Raw genomic sequence first — 22,570 nt, 5'->3', positions numbered from 1 at the left:
TTATGCATCAAAACTACCAAACAGATGAAATTATTTTGGAAAACTGACATGTGCTCCATTTTGCCTTTAATTTTACCTTAGGAAAATTTCCACACTCTTAATATATACTGCTATGAGTTTGTATCAGATTCTGGTAAATTCAACAAAATGAATAGTCATGCTGGGAAATCACACTCAAAAGAAATATAATTGATAAATACAAATGCAACAGCACATGATTACTAGCACTTACGGGAACCTTTTAGTACCTAATTCCAGAACAAAGAGTATGTGGACCCCACAATCACAGAAAGTCACTTTAAATTGGCTAGCTCAAACACTGGAAGGAGTCTAACTGCAGCAGGAAAGAGGTATAGGGAAACTTGCCGTTTTTTGGGGGGTCCTTAAAACTCTGCTTTCAAAGAGAATTGTAGAAATTTGTGCATTTTACCTATACCTGGTGGCAGGATCATTACTTTTCCACAAGGATTCTTTTACAGTAATGCAGGTCAAGTACTGATTTTTCAATCTGTCAAGCACATAAGTATTACATGTTCAAGTATTGACTTTCTTCTAATATTTCAGTAAAAAACTGATTTTAAAATCCTGCACTTTTTCTGTGAGTCTTAGCCATATGGAAATTGTATCATCCCTGTGAAGTAAAATTTACCTAGCAAATTTACCTCGGGTAAATCAGAATTTCTAACATAAGCTAATCACGCTGTTACATGATAAACTGCACAATTATTAAATAATAAAAGAAATTACCTGCTCTGCCAGTGTCTCACAGTCTTTCAGTTTTCCTCTTGAGCACTGAATTCCACCATTTCCAGTTATTACAATGGTTGCAAAACTTTCCTCTCCGGAAGGATCTCCACCAGGTTCTTTTACTTCAAAAACTTCTGAATAGAAGGCAGACTGAAGGGTTTCCAGATTTATAAGATACTTAAGTTTCAAGTTTCTGGCAGTAGCTTTGCATTGGCCAAACTGCTGTATGAATTTGCGGAACCTGTACCTTATTCTTTTTCGTGTCAAAATGTGGTAGTCTTGGATTTTTGCTCGCACACATTTAGGCAAAAACATTTTGTAGCTGTGAATACATAACCAGCAAGAAAACTACTAGTATTATCCATTAAATCCAGCAAAGATAATTAGTTTTGTGCTAAACAAGTTGACATGAAAATATCTTCTCTAAATGTAACCTTATTCATTGAACTAAGATAGCAAGGATCCTTTCATCAATCTTGCATGTTCTTTCAAATACAGCCCTGTCTCTTCTTCCATTTTCCCCCCTCACTCAGTTTCAATATATTTTACATAATGCATTTTTCCATAAATCCAGACATGTCCGTTCTAGTCATTACTGTAGGTTTCAGGTAAGCCAGCACAAGTTATACAGTTGCTTTGTTCAGTGTAGGAGCTGGACAGATAGAAGCAACTACATAGAGAGAGGACAGATTTCCTGGCTAAAATTATAGGTAGTAGAATACAACACTGTGGTTGGTTGTCACTTAAGTTCCTATATCATAGTCCACATTCTGTATCAAGGGGCAAAAGAGTAGTTTGTCACCTGCAATGAGCTGGCCAATTAATCTCATTCTGTTTTTAACTCCTCCTGATAGATTTCATTAAAAGACAAACATCAAGCATTAAGTACTAAGCAGGGACAGAATTAACTCAGCTGCAGTGGAAACTGATCAGTTTGATAAACCACAGCGAACTGATAAACTCAAGCACATTTAGTAGAGATCTGCCCAAGATGGTTAATAGCCTGGAACACATGACCTGACAGAAGAGGCATAAAGGAGCATGATTTGTTCAGCCAGAAGAAAAGAAGGCTCAGGTAGGGTGTTCTACTAATTGTCTTCAACAAACAGATGGTTATGGAGAAGGCTGAATCAGACTCTTAGACATGCACAGTGAAAGGACAGGAGGCAACAGAGGATAATCACCATCACAGAAGAGGCTGATTAAGTATGGAGAAGATCTTCCTCATTGAGGATGATCATACACAGAACAAGGCTTCTCAGGGCTATGGTGGAATCTCCAACCCCTGAACATATTCAGAACTTGACAGGATGAGGCCCTAAATAACTTCATCTCACTTTGAAGTTGGCTCTGATCTGAACAAGAGGTTGGATCTGATGACTTCCAGAGGTCTCCTCAACTCAAATTATTGCTTACATCCTTTCCCATACAAGTACCTGATGCCTTACATCTCATTAAGAGAGCCAAATCCACATACCCAAATACATGAATGGCCCTCAAGAGAGAAGTTTTCTATTACATTCTAGTTTACAGTATAAGTCAGTTTACGGAATTATGCTAGAATAAGTCAACTGCCAACAGCTGAACACCTCCTCCTAAACGCCAGTGTGCAAAAATAATTGGGTTTAGATATCAGATAGGAGTGATACAGCCATGAAGTATGGAATCACCTCACTGAATTGTAAATAGCCAGTGGGGTTTGGTCCTTTTCTTTGGCCACTCTCATCATATCCAGAACAGCCATTCCAAGGCATTCTTCTTGTGTTTCATGAGTAACAGGCATCTGTATCCATCCATCCAAAAAATCATCTCGCCACTAAGAAAGAAGGTTGCAAGAAAGCAAATTAAAACTGTAGCACTGTTGCTCATCAATAAAAGTTTTTTGAGGTGTGGGGGTTTGGCTGCTTTTGGTTTGTGGGGTTTTTTTTTGTTTGGATTTTGTTTTTTTTTCATGGGTTTTTTTTTAGTTGGTTGGTTTTTGGGTTTTTTTTAAGACTACATTCTTCTGAATTAATCCCCTTGTCCACAAAAAGCTGCACATGTTCCTAATGGAAACTAGCTACCATCATGCTTAGAAAAACAATTTTCAAAATATTTTCATTTCAAATCTCGGAAAGGTCCCTATGGAGAGGATATAGTTCTACATTGTGTCAGTCCAAAATTAAAGTCGCACTGAAAGACTTCCACGTGGTAGTAGCACAAGAAAGGAGCTATACACTCTCACTGCTCTCCTCAAAGCCATTTGAGCTTCATCTGTCCAAATACACAATATGACATGGAATTTCATTTTCATCTTGAGTGGGCTTCAAGTTGTCAAAGAAGCCTATAAAATTACTATCAGAAGATGTGAAAGTGAAGAAATACTACCAACCTTTACCAATCTGCATTAAAAAATAAGTAAATCGTACCTGTGCAAATAGGTAAGACATGACATTATCATCAAGAACAGGGCTTTCTGCACCTCGAAGAATGCCATACCGATATGCTCTACTGGTGCCATTGCAATACCAGTGGGGAAAATAAAACCTGTTAGGAAATATTTAAACAAACATCAATAAACAGCTACTTTCACTTACCAACACCAGACATTATTGCTTTCATGGATATGTAATTAGTGCTAGCTGGTTTGGAGGACCAGTACGAAGCCCTAGTTAGCCAATGGAAGGCTTTAGGTCCAGTTCTTGGTGCCTTAAAGTACTGCAACATTTAAGTAGGGTGTAATAAGCTGTTCTGGTAGGAACAAAGAGCTCTTCAAAGTTATCCTCACTGATCAGTTTTGTGTTACTGTCTTCCTGTTTCCTTTGAGACAGTTCCTAAAGAAACACTCAGGCCACACTATACAATACAAATAAAGAAAATCTTTTACATATGGAAAACTGTGACTGAAGCTTTAGATGTCCACATTCAAAAATCAAGTTAGAGAAAAACGGTTCTACTGCAGACATCTGCCTGACTACACAGGATAATTACTCTGCATTTCAGAACTGCCACTAATTTCAAACAGTTAAGCACAGAAGAGTTGAGATGTATCATTATTAAGATAAAGACTATTTTTATTTCTGCTGCATTTTTAGTTGTTTGTTTCTTCAATCTCACACTGAAAACTTGGTATACAGACAATTGATAAGATACATTATTCAAACTTACTTCAATTATTTTGATGCTTATATCTGACTCTTATCCAGGTATCACCAACAATCTGTCCATAACTATGGTTCAATTAAATATCTTATTGGTTGTGCTTTTTCACATAGTTTTGTTTTACCATGAAAAGTGCGTAAACATTCAATTTATATTACCTTATTCGGTATATTAGGATGAGTCTGGTTGTTTCATCTACATGGAAGATGTGATTTGGGGGATACCACATTCTCTCTGTTTCACTCATGAGTGCAAACATGTTATGATACACTGGCATGATACCTAAAGAACAGAGAAGCAAACATTTATAGGAAATTAATTTCACAAAGAATGGACTTTATTAAAAAAAAAGTGGGTTAAAAGTAGCATATCGGCACATGTTCTCCAAGTATTCATTCCACTGCTCTACCACTGTCAACATCATTGCTATCACTCCATAACCTGCAGACTCTTTTTTGCCCATTTATTTTCTCATTCTTCCTTTATGTTCTGACTACAGACTGTGTTCACCTGTTACCCTGTACTTCACTCTTAGATTATAAGATTTTTCTCTGTATGCCATTTAACACAATGGCTTCTTAGCCTCTCAGTTTAGTAACAGCTAACAACAGTACATTACCTTTTCCCTTACCTTTTCCAAAAACAGATCTAAGCATTGATTTTAAGATTTTAGACAAACAAAAATTCTAGGTAAAGCAATACAAAGAAAGTCATCATGACTAGTACATCCACCTGCCATTTACATTTTAGTAGCTCAGTTGAGAACAAAACCAAACATATAGTTAAATAAAACTGGAAAATACTTTTTCCCCCTCAACAATTCAGGATTGTTATAGTAAGAATTGACAAGCAATCCTACTTAATCACAAACTATGGAAATCAGTTGAACACCAGTTCTTCATCGGAACCAGAATTTTAGTTTGGCTTTGAGGTTCTCTGCTGAAAGTACAGCCTAAGACAAGACAGGTGCCAGAGCATTGTACAATGCTGCAGTGTTATGCATCCATACAGCGCCAGTGCTATGTTTTGGAAAACAGGTTAAATGACTGAGAGTCAACAGCAAAAAAGGATGAACTTCAACCACTGACAAACATATTTTGAAGACAGGAAGAGACACGGGTCTAGAGGTCCAAGAGTAGCATGAAAACTACAGTGTGAAAGTCACAGTAGGTCATAGTGAAAGAACACTATATTTACATTAAAGAAAGGCCCTTTGGGAGAAAAAGGCAAAAAATGCTAGAAAAAAACCCAGGTAAGGCAACAAAACTAACTTAAAAATACATTAAGAGACAAAAGAATTCTGGGAAAAGGCAAAGTAACCATAACCCTGCCCAAAGGCTCAGAATAAAATAACTGAAATTCACAAAAGAAACGAGAATAAAAAAAAAAATCCCTTCTTTCTTTCTGTTCTGAACAATGTCTAGATAACTTCTGAAGGCAGAAGACCCAAATTTCTTTCATCACATCTAAAACGCATGTAAGACAATCAGTTATAAACAACTAATGAACTCCACATAAACTACATAGCTCATGGAACAAAAAAGTAATTCAGTCTTAAGTAAGAACTAGCTTAATTTTGTTACAAAATGGGGTTTGCCTCTGTACGGAGCCAGTAAGAGGGTTAAGAAAGAGAGATCCCTTGTGCAGATGTAAGATTAAATGGCTGAAATATACAGGCTAATCATCTGACACTGACCACCATAATATACCAGAACTACAGGTCCTAATTCATTATTTTCTATGAAAATGAGTCAGACTTACAGGAAACTACAGAAATGGAAAGCCTTACATCAAGTAACTGAAAAGAAATCAAAACTAAACAGAACTCCCAAAGGAACAACCCTGAAGGGACTACTAACTGAAGGACTGGCTGTAAATCTGGATGTTGCAAATCTGTGGTGAAGTAAGAAATATTTGATCCATCAGCATTTTGACAAATATCAAATTAACTCAATTTTATGCAGTGAAAAAGAAATCTATCCCATGTAACCAAACATGTTTTTCATTTGATAAGTGAAGTGGGATCAACTAGATTATGTTACAGATCACTTGCCAATATAGCAGTAACAACTGACTTAGCAGTTTTAAGGCTGTGAGGTGTCTGTACCCCAAATAATTTCAGATAAATTAGTGTAATGCATGTGAATCACCAGCCTATTTCAGGATTCTAGCCAGATGATAAACACCATTCAAAGCAATGCTGAATATTTACCTAGTCTCACTAATTCTCTTCCCTTATTAACAATCCCACATAAGCACACTGAACAAGAAAAAATTTCCAAGTTATTTTCTTAAATTCAAATGTTAAGTGGCCATACTTCATCAAATTACAGACACAACCCCCACCCCGTTGCCTCTCAAAAAAGCCAAAACACTCGGATATTTCAATCCAGATCATATCATTGCCATTCTGAAACTTTAACTAAGCAAGGAGTGTGACTTTGAAATTCCCCCTACAAATCAGAAATGTTGGCCTTAACAAAAATTATCCAAAAAATACTCTTCATTGCCCTTCTATGTGTGAAAAGTAAACTCTACACTCATCCAGCCCTCATACTTTATCATTTATAATTCCAAACGGTAACTTGTACCTTTCACCGCCAGTACTCAAGGACTTACAGACCAAATGTGTTTTTCAAGAAAAGGAGTTACAATTTTTTCATTTTCCCTGCCCTTTAAGAATTATGCATTTGTGCCAGAATATTGTACACTTGAAAAAGTTCAATGATGATACAAATAGAGCAAATCCCCTTAATGGAGACTTGAAAATTGTCCACAAAAGTCTGATGAAAGCCGAGGCCACAAACGTCTCTTTTAATGTAATTCTTACCAACACTATTAATTGCAGAGAAATCACAAGCAAATAACAACTGCAGTATTGAAGTGTTTTCTTCAGAAACAATGAAAACAAAAAGACTGGGGGTGGGGGTGGAGGTGTGGCAGTGCTGGGAATCAGAGTCTTCTGATGAAGCCTAAACGTATCAACAATAGTGAAAACTTCTGAGAAATGTATTTTTAACACAAGTAAAATCAGAAAAGCTGTTCACAACAGGTACTAAAAAAACCTCCCCTGGATTTCTGCACTTCACAGCCATACTACCAAAGCAATCAGTGAATAATTAGGAGAGGAGACAGTGACTCAGACATAGTAAAGCAGAATTGTTCTCCACTTTGCTTCTCCAGCAAGGGCTATTAAATAAATTTTCTGGACTACTGCAAAGACAAAAACATGACTATCTCTTGGCAAATATTTTATTTAGTACATAAGGCTAAATAAAGGAGCCTCATCATGCTATACTGACTGTCAAGTAACATCATGAAAGGCTGTAACAGCAGAATTTTATTCTCAAACCTCTACCTCAAGCCTAAAAAAAATAATATTTTGCATAGTAGTTTATTCCCTTCCTCAATATGATTTTAGAGTTCCACATCCAGACAAATCACACTACTTCATTTACCCTGGAGCAGCTAAGGATATAGTTTTTCTATATTTCCTCCTTGGTTGGCATTAGGTACCCTTTCAACCATACAGTATGTTTTCATTTGGTAATGTCCCTCTAATGAAAAAATAAAAACCAGAACGGTAAATCACAGAATGCCATGAGACCACTGTGAAATGTGGAAGCCATACGTAGTCTACAGTAGAAATAGCATCTTATGAAATTGTCAGTTCAAGCATGTAAGTAACTAGACATATACAGATGAAAGCAATTAGTTGCATGGAGTTAATGATTAAAAACAATTTTTAAATCTCAAATTTTCGAAATTCAGTGCAAACATTAAGTCAGTTCTCACAAATGTCAAATAAACTATATAAAACTTATGAAGTCTTGCACATACCAGATGGTAAATCGTTTGTCTTTTCTTACATAAAAAATTGTATCCTTACCCTCATCTTTCATACAAACTGGAGGCTTACCAAACTATGACACCATATTCAGTGTTGCTATCCTGTCAACAAAATGTTTTCTGAATGGTTAATCGAAGCACACATTTCCTTTCTTGGCAAACAGAATTGCCCAGAGTTCTAATTCATTCCTTCACCTTGAGGGTGGGAGTTGGGGGGAGGATAGTGTGTTGTGTGCAGATTTTCAAGAAAGGCCATCACTTAAGAAAAAGAAACAGAATGTAACTACCTCAAACTCCCCAAAACCATACACACAGACCCCAAAACCAACAACAGGCAGTTATAATCAATGATAACACTGAGCCATGTGAATTCTGGAAATTGAGCACGTTATGGATAAATGTGCTTAAAATTCTCTAGGTACAAAAATTAAATTAATCTGAACCATACAAGTGGAGATGTACTACAGATCAATACATTATGCAACACAGTTGCTCCCTTGAAGACATTTAATTGACTGCAGGTGCCCTCAGTGCTTAGTCACACTACATGTTTTGAGAGTGTTTTTACTTGGTGTAAGTAAAAATTCTCTGCTATCTTATGGCTTTCCAGGAGGCACCAGTAGTTTTCAAGGAAAGTATCGTGGAACTTCCAAACTTTTTGCAAACCAGATGGGTGAGAATTAAAAGGTTCCAATGTAGAGTTTCAGGATATCAACATTTAAAAAACAAAAAACAAAGCCAACAAATTCATAACTCCTATCTGCCTGTAACTCAACAACCCAGTCAGGATTATCAAACTGGTTCCACTCTTGGGATTCTAATGCCATTTAGAGGTTAAGATTTCAGGGTTTAATGATCCTAACAGAAGGGCAGGGGTAAAATCCAAACAAAAGCCTGTCAGAAGGTAGCTAAAGTCAGATACATCCTACAGAAATTTAGGGTTTGAATACACCAGGGGGTCAAGCCATGGCACAAACGAAAGACTCTAAACAAAACTATGCTCCTTGGTTGACTTTGCCGAAAACATTTTTTAGTCTGCTGTTTAAGTGTTATATTTACTAGCTCTGCATACTTTGCTACTGATTTATTAAGATTTTCAAGAACACAGCACAAATTTATTTAATACCAAAGCAATCCTTTGCTTATATTCGTAACTCTTTTACCTGTGATTTGCAAACTCAGTTACCTAGTGTAATAGGAATACTTTGTTAACTTTACTTTGTTAACTTCAATTTGGTAGTAATTGAGATTATACACACAAGCAATGCATATATTTTTTACTTGTATTATTCAGCGGATGGAAAAAAATTAACAAATTGTTAGTTTAAAAATTAAAAGAAAATTATTCTTCCATTTAATGCTGGTCTTGTGTATAATGCATTATTCTGGTAAGTTATAGGGCACAGTCCACAGTTTTGTTTTTCTGGTGGTTTGTTGTTTTTTTTTAAAAAATTACTTTGATAATAAAAACTCTTCAATCCACTTACAAAGACTGCGCATTGTCTTACTGCAAAATTATTGGTACAGCATAGTTACACTAATACAGTATATAATACATCCTTCTTTCTGTATACCAATACATATATCCAAGATTCATATTCAAAGACTTCAGATATTCCCAGTAGTCTGTATCTGATTTACAGATACACCAGAACAAAATTCAGCTCATGTTATTTTCAATTACATCTGATAATTTCATCTAGAAATCTGTGTGGTTTTACCATTATTTACACTTCAAGTAAAATAAAAATTATAAACAGAGTTTATAGTTATTCTGTAAACAACCACATTTATTTATTCTGTAAAGTATCATATCAAGCTCATGTTATCACCCTCTTGCATCAACTCTGGTGGCTCTTCTGAACCATTACTACTACTTGCATTTGACTGGTCCTGACTGCTTGATAGTTTCATAAACTGATTAAAACACATTAAAAACAACTTGAATGAGAAATCCATTTAAGATTACTTGAGAAAGTGGAGAAAATGAAAGGGTTTAAGATCATGATTTGGGAAAACAAGTGTCTCATACTAAATTCAAAAAACACATCTAACACAATGATTCTGTAACTTCTAGAACAACTTTTCAGTCATATATAATTTCCACCATCAGTTAGGTTCCTCTAATACCTCTTGAGACCGAAGACTTCTCTTGGTTTTGGTGCGACATTTATAATTTTTTACATGGCAATTAACATACTAGTTAACATACAAGAGCTGAACCACAATACTGATCTGTCAATTTAATTTCAAGACACCTCATTTATTCTTGCATTTCTAGTTAGAAAATGTGATATTCACTTTTATCTTCAGACAGTTTTCCATGTAAAAATATAAAGCTACAAGTAGTTTTGTATTTGTTTTATTCTTCCAGAAATGTAAAGTTATTTTTAAATAAAGAAAAAGGCTTAGCGTCTGCATGCGTGCCTCAAATTGGCATGCAACTACAGAGTAATATTTAGATAGATTAATACTTACATAGCCAACACATGCCACATACAACAGATCTAGAGTCAAGTCAGAACAGACTGGAAAACTTTCAATTGTTTAAACTGTGTAAAAGGTACATAAAAAGTCTCTCTGTAACTGCTAATGTTTGCCTAGATTCAGTTCTGCTTGCCACCAATAACAAACAGCCATACTTTGATGCAACCAGCGCTGCTATCAAGAGATCTAACAATTGCTTAGATCACAGAAAGTTCATTAACAATTACCAAGTTTGTTGTATTTCGGGCATGCCTACTACCTAAACCACTCTCTTGTTTATTAAAGTGTTCTGATTCATAGCTTAACTCCCAGAAGACAAGTCTTGCCAACATAAACATTATTTGAGTGTATAAGGGTTTGAAGACTTTCATGTTCTGATGTACAGCCACAAAACCTCCCAGAAAAAACAGAAAATATTAAGTGGAGCCTTATGATTTAAATGCTAATGACTTATGAAAAAAAACAAAACCTGCAGCCATTTCAGCCTTTTCCACCAATTTAGAAATGAATTAAGCTACAAATTCCTTTGAGAAAAATCTTGTATAATATTGCCTTAGTAGCTGCCAGACAGAAACCACTCTTCAGAGGACTTTGTCAACCTCAACTCTACAAGGATAAAGACTCAACATGATAAAATATTTTATATACACAAGTATAAATCACTACTGATATACTTCAGAAACTCTGGTGAAGAATGCTGAAACAACAGAAATACCCTCAGTGACTACAACAGTATTTACTTCCATTAAAAAAATTTAGCCATTGTCTAATGTAAAAATTCAATACCATTTTAACACTCAGAAAGTAAAGAACCTCCCACCCCCCACTAGCCTTATACACCTTTAGATGCTGTACCTGAGGACCTGAACTAAGCTGACAAACCTAACAAGGCAAAATTGAAACCCAAAAAATACAGGCACCAGTGCTAAGAAATCTATCCTTACTACGGAAATGCCTATGGGCACATTTTCTAAAGCTGTGAGACAGTATTTTTTTTTTCTTTCAAGTGGAGGAAAGAGACTATAGAATCTTGGGGACACAGTGGATCAAAAAGACACCTTAACTTCAAGAACACTTCCAGGTCCATCTGTTAAACTCAGACCTACAAGGTCATTAAAGCAGTGGAATCTCACACAACTAAAACTCTCTAAACTTCTGAATACCATACTACTTCTTCATGGTCTTCCACGATTAATCCCTGGCAGTGCTTCTGCTGACCTCACTGTATGTGCTTATCTGCCTAAAGCTCATGTTAGATAAAGAGCAACTCTGCAAACTTGGATCTTAGTCTGACTCTGCCACAGCTAAAGAAGGAACAACAGGGGTTAACCCACAAGAATCTTTGTGAAAGTAGCATGTACCAAGCAAATTACCAACTCAGAGCATGCAACTCAGTCAGTACAAGACATTCAACAGCACAGAAAAATCTATCAGATCCCTCCCAAAAGTAGAGTCATTTAAACCAATTTTATAAGAGTATAGCAATCAAAAGACAAAAATAATAAAAGTATAAGAAGTTTGGAGATAATATAATTTACAGTCTAAGCAGTTTTATATTTGTGACCCATTGGAAGAGAAATATTTGTAATTACGAGACTTTCTTTTAAATTCATTTGCACCTGAAATGCAGCACTTGAAAATCTAGAAGACAAATCCAGCCTTGTACTACTGACGGCCCAGAAGATATGGACAGACTGTGTACACATATGAATGTGCACATGTGCACGAGGAACAGAAAGACAGTCACTTTAATATCTGAAGTTTATTGGAATTAATTTTTTTATTCACAGATTCAATGTAGTTTTGCAATGTCAGAAAGAAGCATGCATAATATGCATGCTTGAATTATTTTACTATGAGTCTCAGCACCTGTTCATGTTAAACTATGGGCAAATGTAGCAATTCAAAGGTATTCTTAAATACAAATATGTTTCATTTATTTATTTCAAATATACTACTCCATCATTTACTCACTATTTCCTAAATGATTACAAAAAGCCTTAACCACACACACAAGCAGTAATATTATATTTAATATAACAGTTTCCATCTGCAAAGTAATTAAGAGTGTATAAAATACAATATGTGCATAACTTTCAGAACCAATCTGTTTTGCAGGGTTGCAGCAGAAAATAAATCAAGCTATTTCCAGCTCCTGCTGTGATTTAACTATCCAAGCTATATCTCATCTTAATGAAAGAATTATTCCAGGTAAAAGATAGTATGCCCTCAAATTATTTGAAAAAAGATAGCAGTCACATGATTATAATCTCAGTTTCACAATCATTCTAACAGGAACAATTTTGCAGCCTAGTGCTAATCATTTCTGAAAGAACAGACAGATTAGCAGTTCACCTAAAATGCCACCATTTTTATGAGCTCTGGATTATTAAATTGAATTTCACTTCTCCATTATGAAAACTGTTATGTATATACTTACCACAGGCTTTACAGGCAACAGCACAAATCTCTTCTGCAACATATTCTCCAGCTGGAAATTGAAGGTAGTCTCCTCCTGTCTTCCCAGGAGAATGATAAAGGTACACTTGAAGCAATGGTTCTGTCTGCTTCGGTGCACTGGTATTCCTGTGGATGTCACCATTCTGGTGGGCAGTAGAAGTTGTTGTACTTTCCATATTTGTCATTGTAAGACAGGCCATTGTTTGTTTTGGTTCTGTTCAGAGCATTTGCCTAGAAGAAATGTAAGGAGTACTTCTTGACTAATTGTATTTGGGTTTGCTTGTAATACTCATTTAATGATAGTACTGTTTTGACACAGGAAAAAATATTAACAGCTGAGGACAGAATGGCTTAGGTGTCTGAAAGCTGAGTTTCTCTTTGATTTACTACATTGCCCTATTCTGAGAAATAACAGACACTACAACAGGGAAAAAAATGAAGATATTAACTGAAAGTCCAACTTGAAGATTTATTACTTCCCTCTGGATTTGAGACCGTGTGTTCTCACTTGTCCACTTAAAACATGCTAGTTAACCTGAAAGCCGAAACAATCTTTTTAATGACATCTTTGCAACACATATTCCCAGTTTAAACGCAAAGATCGCACTGAGAACTTACAAGACAAAGCGGCTAGATAGGTCACAAACTGACATTGATGAAGAGAAGAGTTGGAATAGCACCTTACAGCTGAATTTTAGTCTTAAGCAGACATTTAAAAGAAAACATGTACTAACTGAAATGAGACGTAAGACAAAGTAAGCAGACTTGTTTTGTATCTACAAATGGGAGGACTTCCAAGACCACTTCCTTTCAGACTGAAGTCTATTCATAAAGGAACTTAAGTTAAAAAATCCTCTCTGATAAATGTAATCAAAGAACAGACAAACAAGCAACTCAATATATAACCACAGGTATATCTGATAATGAAAAAACCCCAAGTTTAAAAAGAGATTGACAGACTATTCCAAAAATCAGTTGAAGAATGCTTTTGCTCTTCTGTGGCTCTATCATAATTTTAATCAGCAAAATCCATGCTCATGTTAAAAGCTTTGACCACAGTCTGTAAGGCTTGATTTTATTAAAACTGATGCCAGTAACTACCACCCGGAATTCAGCATTTCACATTTTGAAAATGCAGGATGGGTCTAAACAATACATTAATTATAAAGATTTGAGTTTTTTAGAATCATAGAATGGTTTAGGCCACAGTAAGGTCTCCCTGGGGCCTTCTTTCCTCCAGGCTGAACAACCTCAACTCTCTCAGCCTTTCTTCACAGGAGAGGTATTCCAGCCCTCTGATTACTTCTGTGGTCCTCCTCTGGACCAGCTCTAACTGGTCCACATCTTCCTTGTGCTAGGGACCCCAGAGGTGGACACAGGACTCCCAAGGGTCTTACAAGAGCAGAGCAGATAATCACATCCATTGACCTGCTGGCCACGCTTCTTTTTATATGATACAATTGGCTTTCCGGGCTGCAAGCACACATTGACAGTTCTTATCTCACTTTTCACCCACCTCTATCCCCAAGTCCTTCTCTGCAAAGCTGCTCTCAATCCATTCAATTCCCAGCCTGTACTGATACTGGGGATTGCTCCAACCCTAGTGCAGAACCTTGCACTTGGCCTTGTCGAATTTCATGAGGCTCACACAGGCCAACTTCTCAAGCCTGTCAAGGTCTCTCTGGATTGCATCCCTTCCCTCAAGCCCATCAGATGCACCACTCAGATTGGTGTCATCCTCAAAGTTGCTGAAGGTGCACTCAATCCCACTGTATGTCATTGTTGGAAGATAACGAATGCTTAATAAAGATACTGAACATGAAAATGTTACAGTTAAACTTAAAAATGTTTATTGTTTTGCATAGGCAGATGGGTGTTACATTCTTGAGGTGCAATTTTTGACAGCTTTTGTTTATATTGAACTATGTTGCTTTATCATAAAAAAGCTGTTTGGAATATGTTGGGGTTTTTTTAATTTTCTGCTCTGAATTACAATCACTGAGGAAAGGATGACTGTATGAGTATATATTTATGTGGGATAAAGATGACTTGTGCTGCAGAAATTGATCACAACAGTCAAGTCCACATTAAAAAAGGCTAAAAACCTTAAAGGATCAAACCCTTAAACTTCATGAACTATGTGACAGACAAAAATATTCAGTTACACATATAGGATGATAAAACTATGCTACCATGACAGTAATCCTGGGGGAAGGAAAAAAAAGACAACATCACCATGAGAAAAGTGCATCATTTTATTTCCCAAACTAAGTAACACAAAGAGCCACTGTATCACAAACATATAAATCTGGATTTTTAGGTGTAACTGTCATTCACTATATTCCTTGGGCTCTGATCTAACAGGTCATATGGATTCCCTATGCCTCATTCATAGAGCCAGCTACCTCTAAAAGATTTGTGCTTTCAGCTGCAAAGGCAGCACACAGGTTACAAGTGTTCAATGAAGAAAAAAAGTATGTTTCTCTTAACTCATCAAGGAATTAATGTTTTTTAGCAGAAAATCACCACATCAATGGAAACATCATATTTAAAAGATTTCTCACTACCTCTGTCAATAATATGCAAAATACAATGTTTGTGCTCCACCATTTTCTTATACAAAATATTCACAACTTTAATCTCCAGAGGATTCGTCATCTTGGTCACTTGGTATTATGTGTATCCAACAATGAATGAAAACTTGTTTATAGAACTGAAAACCTGGCCAACTTCAAAAGTGAACTGAACAGACATGTTTGTGCATACATCACCTTCATAAAAAGGTGGGTATTTACAAACACATTTCCACTTTAAAAAAAAACCCTCAGCATTTCCTTGTCTCTATAGAAAAAACTCCGTTAACCAAGAAAGGACACTTTCTTAATCACACCTAAGAATATGAAAAATCAAAGTGCAGTAAAAAATGCAAAGTAAATACCGTAAGAGAATACCCTTTTTGTTGCACTATTTTCAAAGGTTTCATGCAACAATGTGAAAAATCTCCAGAGATACAATTTGTATAATTGTGTCACAATTTCAGTGTGAATAATTTTCAAGGTTGTTTTTTTGTCAAAGACCTGATGAAACAGGTGAAAGCAAAAAATTTCCCTAAATCAGTTTCTTCACTGAAAAACAGAAAAAGCATTTTCTTGGCCTTTGTTCTATGCATCCAAGTAAATCAGTTCTATGACAGAACCTGTGCAGTAATCGAAATACAAGGTCACCACTCACCAGTAGTGTGAAAAATCTCATCATGAACAAAATTGCTTTCACCTTTATTTCTTAGCAAACAAGTCTCCAATTGGACACACTTGGTTTTCCCTTCTTTGCTCCATCCAGAGACCATTTCATTAGCACAACAGAAACATTAAACATGGCAAAAAAAAGAATTAAATATTATGGATGAACAGAAATTAAAATACAGTCTATTCTTCAACCACTGTAAAAGTTGAGTAATTTGAGACTAAATATACTGGGAGACATTAATCTACCCGTTTGGAGAATATATCTGGGTATCATTTTCTGGGGTATACAGAACAGATTTGACATCACACTGTAATTCAAAAGAATTCCTGTGTTTGTATAACGAATGTAAATGTTCATGTAAAGAAATATCATAGCTGTATAAAAGTATTTAATATACACAGAATGGGACTTATCTATAGCTAAGTTACTCACAGTACCATGGAGGTATTTGTTTGCAAAAAGGGAGCTATGTACCTGGTCCACACACATCTGAAAGTGGTTATCTGACACAATCATCACTCAGTGAAAATCAAAAATGGCTTGACCCTTTATTCACATAACAAAAATGTGTAAGAAAATCTGGGTAGAATATAAACATCTTTATTTGAAGATCAAAGCTACCAGCTATAAAAGATCTGATTCTGGTACTGGTGAACAGAGGATTTGATCCAATAGGGTTAATGTTCCTAAACTGGATAGCATTTCAAGTCACAGCCTCTAAAGGATAAGATTAATCATTCCCCATATTGCTCTAACAACAATCACCAGCATCTACAGTGCAACATGTTTACATGCAATTCTCTGTTGTCTGTACCTCCACTGCACCTGAGGATTAATTTTATAAGCTACACTGGGCTGTACTAATTCATATGGTTCTTTTTAAATCAACCAGGAATAAATTAATGTGATTGAAAACCACCACTTATGTAAGAAATTTCATTAAAATGTGGAACACATACAAAATCCTCATGATTTAATAATACTCAGCATTCACAGACCTGTTCAGAACCTTTTTTCTTCTTATAGACAAATTGAGCTATGGGGTTTACTACTTTTTCAAAATCTAAACTCTCTTCTTGAAAATAATTGTCCCCCACCTTCAGTTTACATCTTTTTCTTTCTTTGCGGGTTTCTAGGGAAACATCCAGGGCTAGGATCTTAAGCCATACCACTTCAAACATACAACTTTGGAAGTTCAAAAATCAGAGCATTTCTCACTACATTCTCACTAATTACCTTTTATCACTTGAGAACTCTCTGTAGGAAACATGAGTGATGAAGCCCTTTAAATAAGCATGTCACAAATGTCCGCTTGCTGCTGGTATCCACAGGAGGTCAGACAAAACAGGTACACAAGCAGTGGTGGGACATAATGTATCTGCAATACAAACATACTAAATATTAAAAAACGTTAATGGCTGTGAACCATACATAATACATCATTATTTAGGAATTCAAATCTGTGTTTAGGTAGAGATAGAATGATCGACTCCTATCTCATTTGACCAAATTCCTGTCGTCTTTGCCAAGAACTGTTTAAATTTAGGTGGTTTTTAAATACAAAGTTTAAGGAAAAAAAATTAAAAACCACATTTCTGCACAGTTCTAGCAAGAAATTGGTGTATGAAAAAGACATCTGACTTGAAATATAATTGCCAATACTTTTTCTTCATTCACCACATTTTCCTTTTCTGTGAATACAGCAACAGTTTAAGAAAACTGTTGATGACATTACATGAGAAGAGAAATTATAGAGGAAAAAATTACAAAAAGAGACATGGTAAGTTCACTTCATGTAGTGAATCTCCTCTTAGCCAGAACAATTCATTCTATTTGAAAACTGACAATAGCCACTCGTTTCAATTCATGTGGAAGTTAACACCAAGTGTCTCATAGCAGGAAGGACAAGGCACACCCACCCTTGCTCTCTTTGCACAACATTTCTGTGGTTGCAAGAAACACCATTTGAAAGCACTTCAGCACAACAGCAGCTTCCTGCACCAGTGAAAAAATGAAAAATTCCTTATTGTGACCCTCACAACATAAGAAAGGGCCTGCTAAAGACGCAAAAATTAATTTTGAAACTGAAGAGAGGGGAAAAAACCAAACCAATGGAAGTTCAAAGTGGGCAGAATTCAGAATGAAAGAACAGAACTCTGCAAGTTTTAGATTCGATGACTCTTCAGATGGAAACCTCCCTGGACAGCAGAGAATGAAATCTATATAATTTCCTCAGCACCATGTGCTGTCTCTACTGAGTCCATCAATAACCCAAGAGAAAGGAACCCATCTCAATGAGCAGTAAATTCAGTTTCTCTCCCCACAGACTGTTATGGCAATGATTAGTGTTTCTTCGCTTGCAATACTGGTTTTAAAGATAAGCAGTTTTGCCTTGTTTGGACAGCTGTTTATTCTGTATGCACCTCCAGGGATTCTCCTTCAAATGCTGTCTAGCCAGCCAATTAAAATCTGATCCAAAGTCCAGTACAGTCAATGCAAGTTTTCCACACCTGTGTTGAAGTGCTGGAGGGAGGGCGAGGGATGGGTGTTTAGGGCAGAGCAGTCTATCACTGACCTACTGAGCACACATTCCATGCAGGCTGATCTGAGAGCACTGGCTTCAAACTAAACATAGAACTACGTGCTCATGCAGGTTTCAGATCGAGGGGCATTGCTGGGTATTCCAAATTCTTTTCTATTTTAAAAGTACTATTCCACGCTCAGAACTGTCTTGCATTCATCATTGCCAAGCAGGCTCTTGACTTTAAGCAAAACTGTATGAAGATTTACCTGACTGCAGTTAATTACATAGTTTTTCCATAATCGCCTGATCAATTGCACAACATCATCAGCTATAGGAGACATCTGCTGATAAACTGATGGGACAAACCAGGTTAAGCTAAGAACTGAAGCCACTTCTACTCTCTGCCTAGAGGTTGCAGTATTTTGAATAAGCTCAGTGACACTGCAGCTTGCATTTCAAATGCAAAAATTGGGATAAAGCAGCCTAGTATCAAATCTGCCCTCCTTCACATGACCAACAGAAAAATGATTCCTTGTTTACACAAGAGAAGCTCATAGCTCTGAGCAAAAAGCAAGGAGATTTGGAGATGAAAAACTGCAAGCTGAACAGGCTCACAGTGGTTGCAGAAACATATTTATCTTTTTTTTTAAAGAGTCAATAACTCTTCTACACATATTTACAGACATACCTATTTACAGGTATCTGCATCAAAACATTATAAAACCATTCAGTATACATCCTTTCAGACTAAGTAAATTCATCTGACAACTTGTCATTTTAGCAGCAGAGTTGCAAAGAATGTTACCTACATTTCTGGCTGTGCCAATTTGAGTGCATCATCTTGCCAGTGACCACACTCCCCCATTTCCTCCTTCCCTCCAATTTGTTCAAGTTTACATCAGCTTATATTTCTGGCAGCTGCAAGGATTTAAATGCCCAATTTAAAAATGAACTTAAGAGTCTAATGTAACTCAGTCAAAATATATAAATTAGTCCATCATCTCCGCACTGCCATTATCTGCAAAGAACACAATACAGAATTTGTTACACAGAAGAGATTCTACAACCTGAAAAAAATCACTTCTCAGCAAGCTCTCAGAATTCGTATAAATACAGTTAGTGTTTATTGTGCCCGTGTCACCGGGTACCTTGAATACTCAAATTACTAGCATAAGAGGAGAAAGATCAAAACAGCATTTCCTATTAACTATTTCCTATTTCCTGCCTGAAGACATAGGTTGTCTCCCAGCAACTCAACATGTTTATTGCCAGTAGACTAAGACATCTTGTGTAAACTCAAGATGACAAAAATGTGTACATTTTCCATCTGCTTATACACATATCCTTCTTTCAAGAAATTTGAATGCACATTGTAAACAACAATCACAAAAGCCTTTCCAAGTAGTGATAGGTAGGTGGTCAAGATTGTAGGTAGGAGTCTCACAAAAAATGCCAACAGGTTTTAGATTAGTCAGTAGTAATGGGAGAACATCAGTAAGTTCTGAAGAGTATTATGTGTCTTGCTACAAGACAAAAGTATGTTTTTTACCTTTAAAACCAAGATTATACTAAGAAGAAAAGTCAGCCAGTTTCCCACTTGTAATTGTTTTGATTTGTTTGTTTTACACTTAATATGTATACTTAATATGTCATTATAGTTTTTACAGTTCAGTTTGAATGTACAGACAACTAAACTTTCCTGTAACATGCACCCAGCATGGCCTGTTATGCTATGAAAAATTTAAAATCTTAAAAAGATAACAATAGTATTCGTATTCTGCATACAACTTGCAGTATTCCTTGCATATCTGATGTGACTTGTGGTTTGTTTTCGTGTGGTTCTTCAAACATAGTAGTACACTAAATTCAGAGAACCAAATGCATATATTACTTTGTCCGGTAGTAAAGTATTTTTAAAACAGCAGCATGTGCAGAAATGCCACTGCTTGTTAACAGACCACCAAGACATTCGGAAGCCTTTGGTCTGTCAGAACACATGACATCAGCTAGTATTTCACAAAAAGTTCACAGCAACAGATTCACATCTCTCTACCACATTCAAGAGAAAACATTCTTATGACTAACTTAATCAAAGTACTCAACAATACCTTTAAAAATACTAAGCAATTTGGGAAATTTAAGAACTTTTTCCATTGCTTAGACAACAGATGTTCAGTTTACATATAAGGTTTTTATCTGTGCTTTGATTGCATCATCATCATCTGCATTAAGAAAACTGTTGTCTTTTCACAGGTAATATTTGTACTAACTTTTAAAATAGCTTTCACAAAAAAAAAATATTGCCTTAAAACATATTTTAAAATGTTTTGTAGAAGGGTATGTCTTCAGTTGTCATGGTCTTTTTCTAGCACACTCTGCCTGTAGGGGGATCTCAAAGTTGCCCTGACATAAAGCCACTGACACAAGAAAGCACTGCTCTAACAAGAAACAACTGCAAAAAGTGACTCCAGATGAATTTTCTTGTTTTATCAGCTGTACATTAATATCACACAAGGATTTTTAATATATCAAGATTTGAATTAACATAGTAGCGAGCAGATACAGAAGGAAGATGACAGACTAACATATCAATGACAAAACATTCACTAAAAAAAAATGGAGAAGCAAAGATAACAATTGCTTACAGTTTTCACTTGGCAAACCACTGCCTGTATCAGCAATTCAGCAAGAGTCCATGAACTTTTGCACAAGGAAAGAGTAATGATCCTGGCCTGATCTGCTTGTATGACACAGAGACTAAGTTAGGAGCTGTTAATATGAGGACTTTAATATTTTCATTCCCATTAGGAATAATAAGTTTTTTTTTAAAAAATCATGATTTCTAAGTTCTTCACAACAGAGTGAAACCCTTGGCTCTAGCTTATCCCAGAAAGCAAGCTACCTGGGAGTGCTGCTGGAAAAGCAGAATGAACAATCACTGAAGAAGCCTCTGCATCACAGTAACCTGCCAAGTAGGTGAGGTACCAGAAAACTAGTCAAATCAAAGACCTGCCCACAAGCAACAGCTCTGTTTAGGTTCCATCAGAACTTTAGCAAAAGTTGGTCTATCTGCAAAACACTTCAATTTCACCATGCTGATAAATTTCAGCAAAAGACTATTTCATCAGAAAATTTCCAAGCAATTCAAATGGTTGCCCAACTGTTTTGGCAAGGATGATCTCCTGAGACAGTGGCATCTGAGGATCCTTAAGTCCATTCAGAGCCATCATTATCTGCACAGCTTAATATGCACAGAGGACATAGGAAAAGTAACCACAATAAGTCAGAAAGACCTTTTGCATGAAGTATGTGAAAAATGTCACCAATTTCACGATTCCCTTACACATCTCTAAGTTCTTCTAAAGTGATGCAATAAAAGATGACAACAGCAAAATTAGGACTAAGTGATATTTTCATAAGTATGCCACATCATACTAGACTGTTTCATGAACTGTACTGAGAACTGAATTCCATTTAATAGCTCAGACCATGAAATAAGGGTTAATTAGTAGAGCACAGGTATTCCTTAATTGATTCTTCAATTTTTTTCAAAAATACATAAAAAGGGAATTTCCAGTGCTCCTGTGTGCACAGAGCAAATTAACTCAAACTAAGAATTGTTTCTGAGGATTGCTCACTACTAGTCTCATTCTGCCTGGTAGCTTTTTGTTACCAAAAAAAAAAATAAAATAAAAGGAGAGTCACTGTCCTACATAGAGCAATCAAAGCACTGGCTTCTATGTAAAAACAACTACCAGTGAATTACCAAGAATTCAGGAGACAATTAAAAAAAGATTAAAAAAATAATGACATTTCAAAGTGGAAAAAATATTTTGACTCACCACTGCAACAGAAAGAATTAATTTTCTATTAAAAGGCATTTTTGTGAAAACACCATCTAGGGGAAAAACACTTTAGCAACCTCTAGAGAATAGATATGACAGCTACAGCTTCACTCAAAAGTTAAAATAAATATTGAAAGTGCAAATAAAAGCAAAAAGTGCAACAGCAGCAAAGTAGTCTGTCAAATTGCTTGGCTTTCTTTAACACTTCAAGATTAAGATAGTGGGGAGGTGATGCTGGGGGACACTTTTGAATAAAGCAAGCTATCTTCTT

At 36.0% G+C, this 22,570-nt stretch overlaps 1 protein-coding gene across 4 annotated transcripts in view; it reads right to left on the bottom strand.

Annotated features, from left to right (window-relative positions):
- Positions 1 to 22,570, bottom strand: part of JAK2 (Janus kinase 2) — a 92,287-nt gene that overhangs the window by 34,753 nt on the left and 34,964 nt on the right. For all 4 annotated transcript variants that reach the window (XM_026866792.1, XM_026866793.1, XM_026866796.1 and 1 more), the window contains exons 2-7: positions 17,167 to 17,308; positions 12,665 to 12,915; positions 4,047 to 4,170; positions 3,156 to 3,273; positions 2,418 to 2,563; positions 748 to 1,069 (exon numbers count right to left, since the gene is read on the bottom strand). In XM_026866792.1, the coding sequence (XP_026722593.1) occupies positions 748 to 1,069; positions 2,418 to 2,563; positions 3,156 to 3,273; positions 4,047 to 4,170; positions 12,665 to 12,884 (930 nt within the window). In that variant the 5' untranslated portion in view covers positions 12,885 to 12,915; positions 17,167 to 17,308. The remainder of the gene's footprint in view (positions 1 to 747; positions 1,070 to 2,417; positions 2,564 to 3,155; positions 3,274 to 4,046; positions 4,171 to 12,664; positions 12,916 to 17,166; positions 17,309 to 22,570) is intronic.

This window comes from Athene cunicularia, assembly GCF_003259725.1.
Source record: "Athene cunicularia isolate RWA chromosome Z unlocalized genomic scaffold, athCun1 chrZ_part4, whole genome shotgun sequence".
Classification (NCBI taxonomy): domain Eukaryota; kingdom Metazoa; phylum Chordata; class Aves; order Strigiformes; family Strigidae; genus Athene; species Athene cunicularia.
This window is presented reverse-complemented; position numbering and strand designations above follow the sequence as displayed.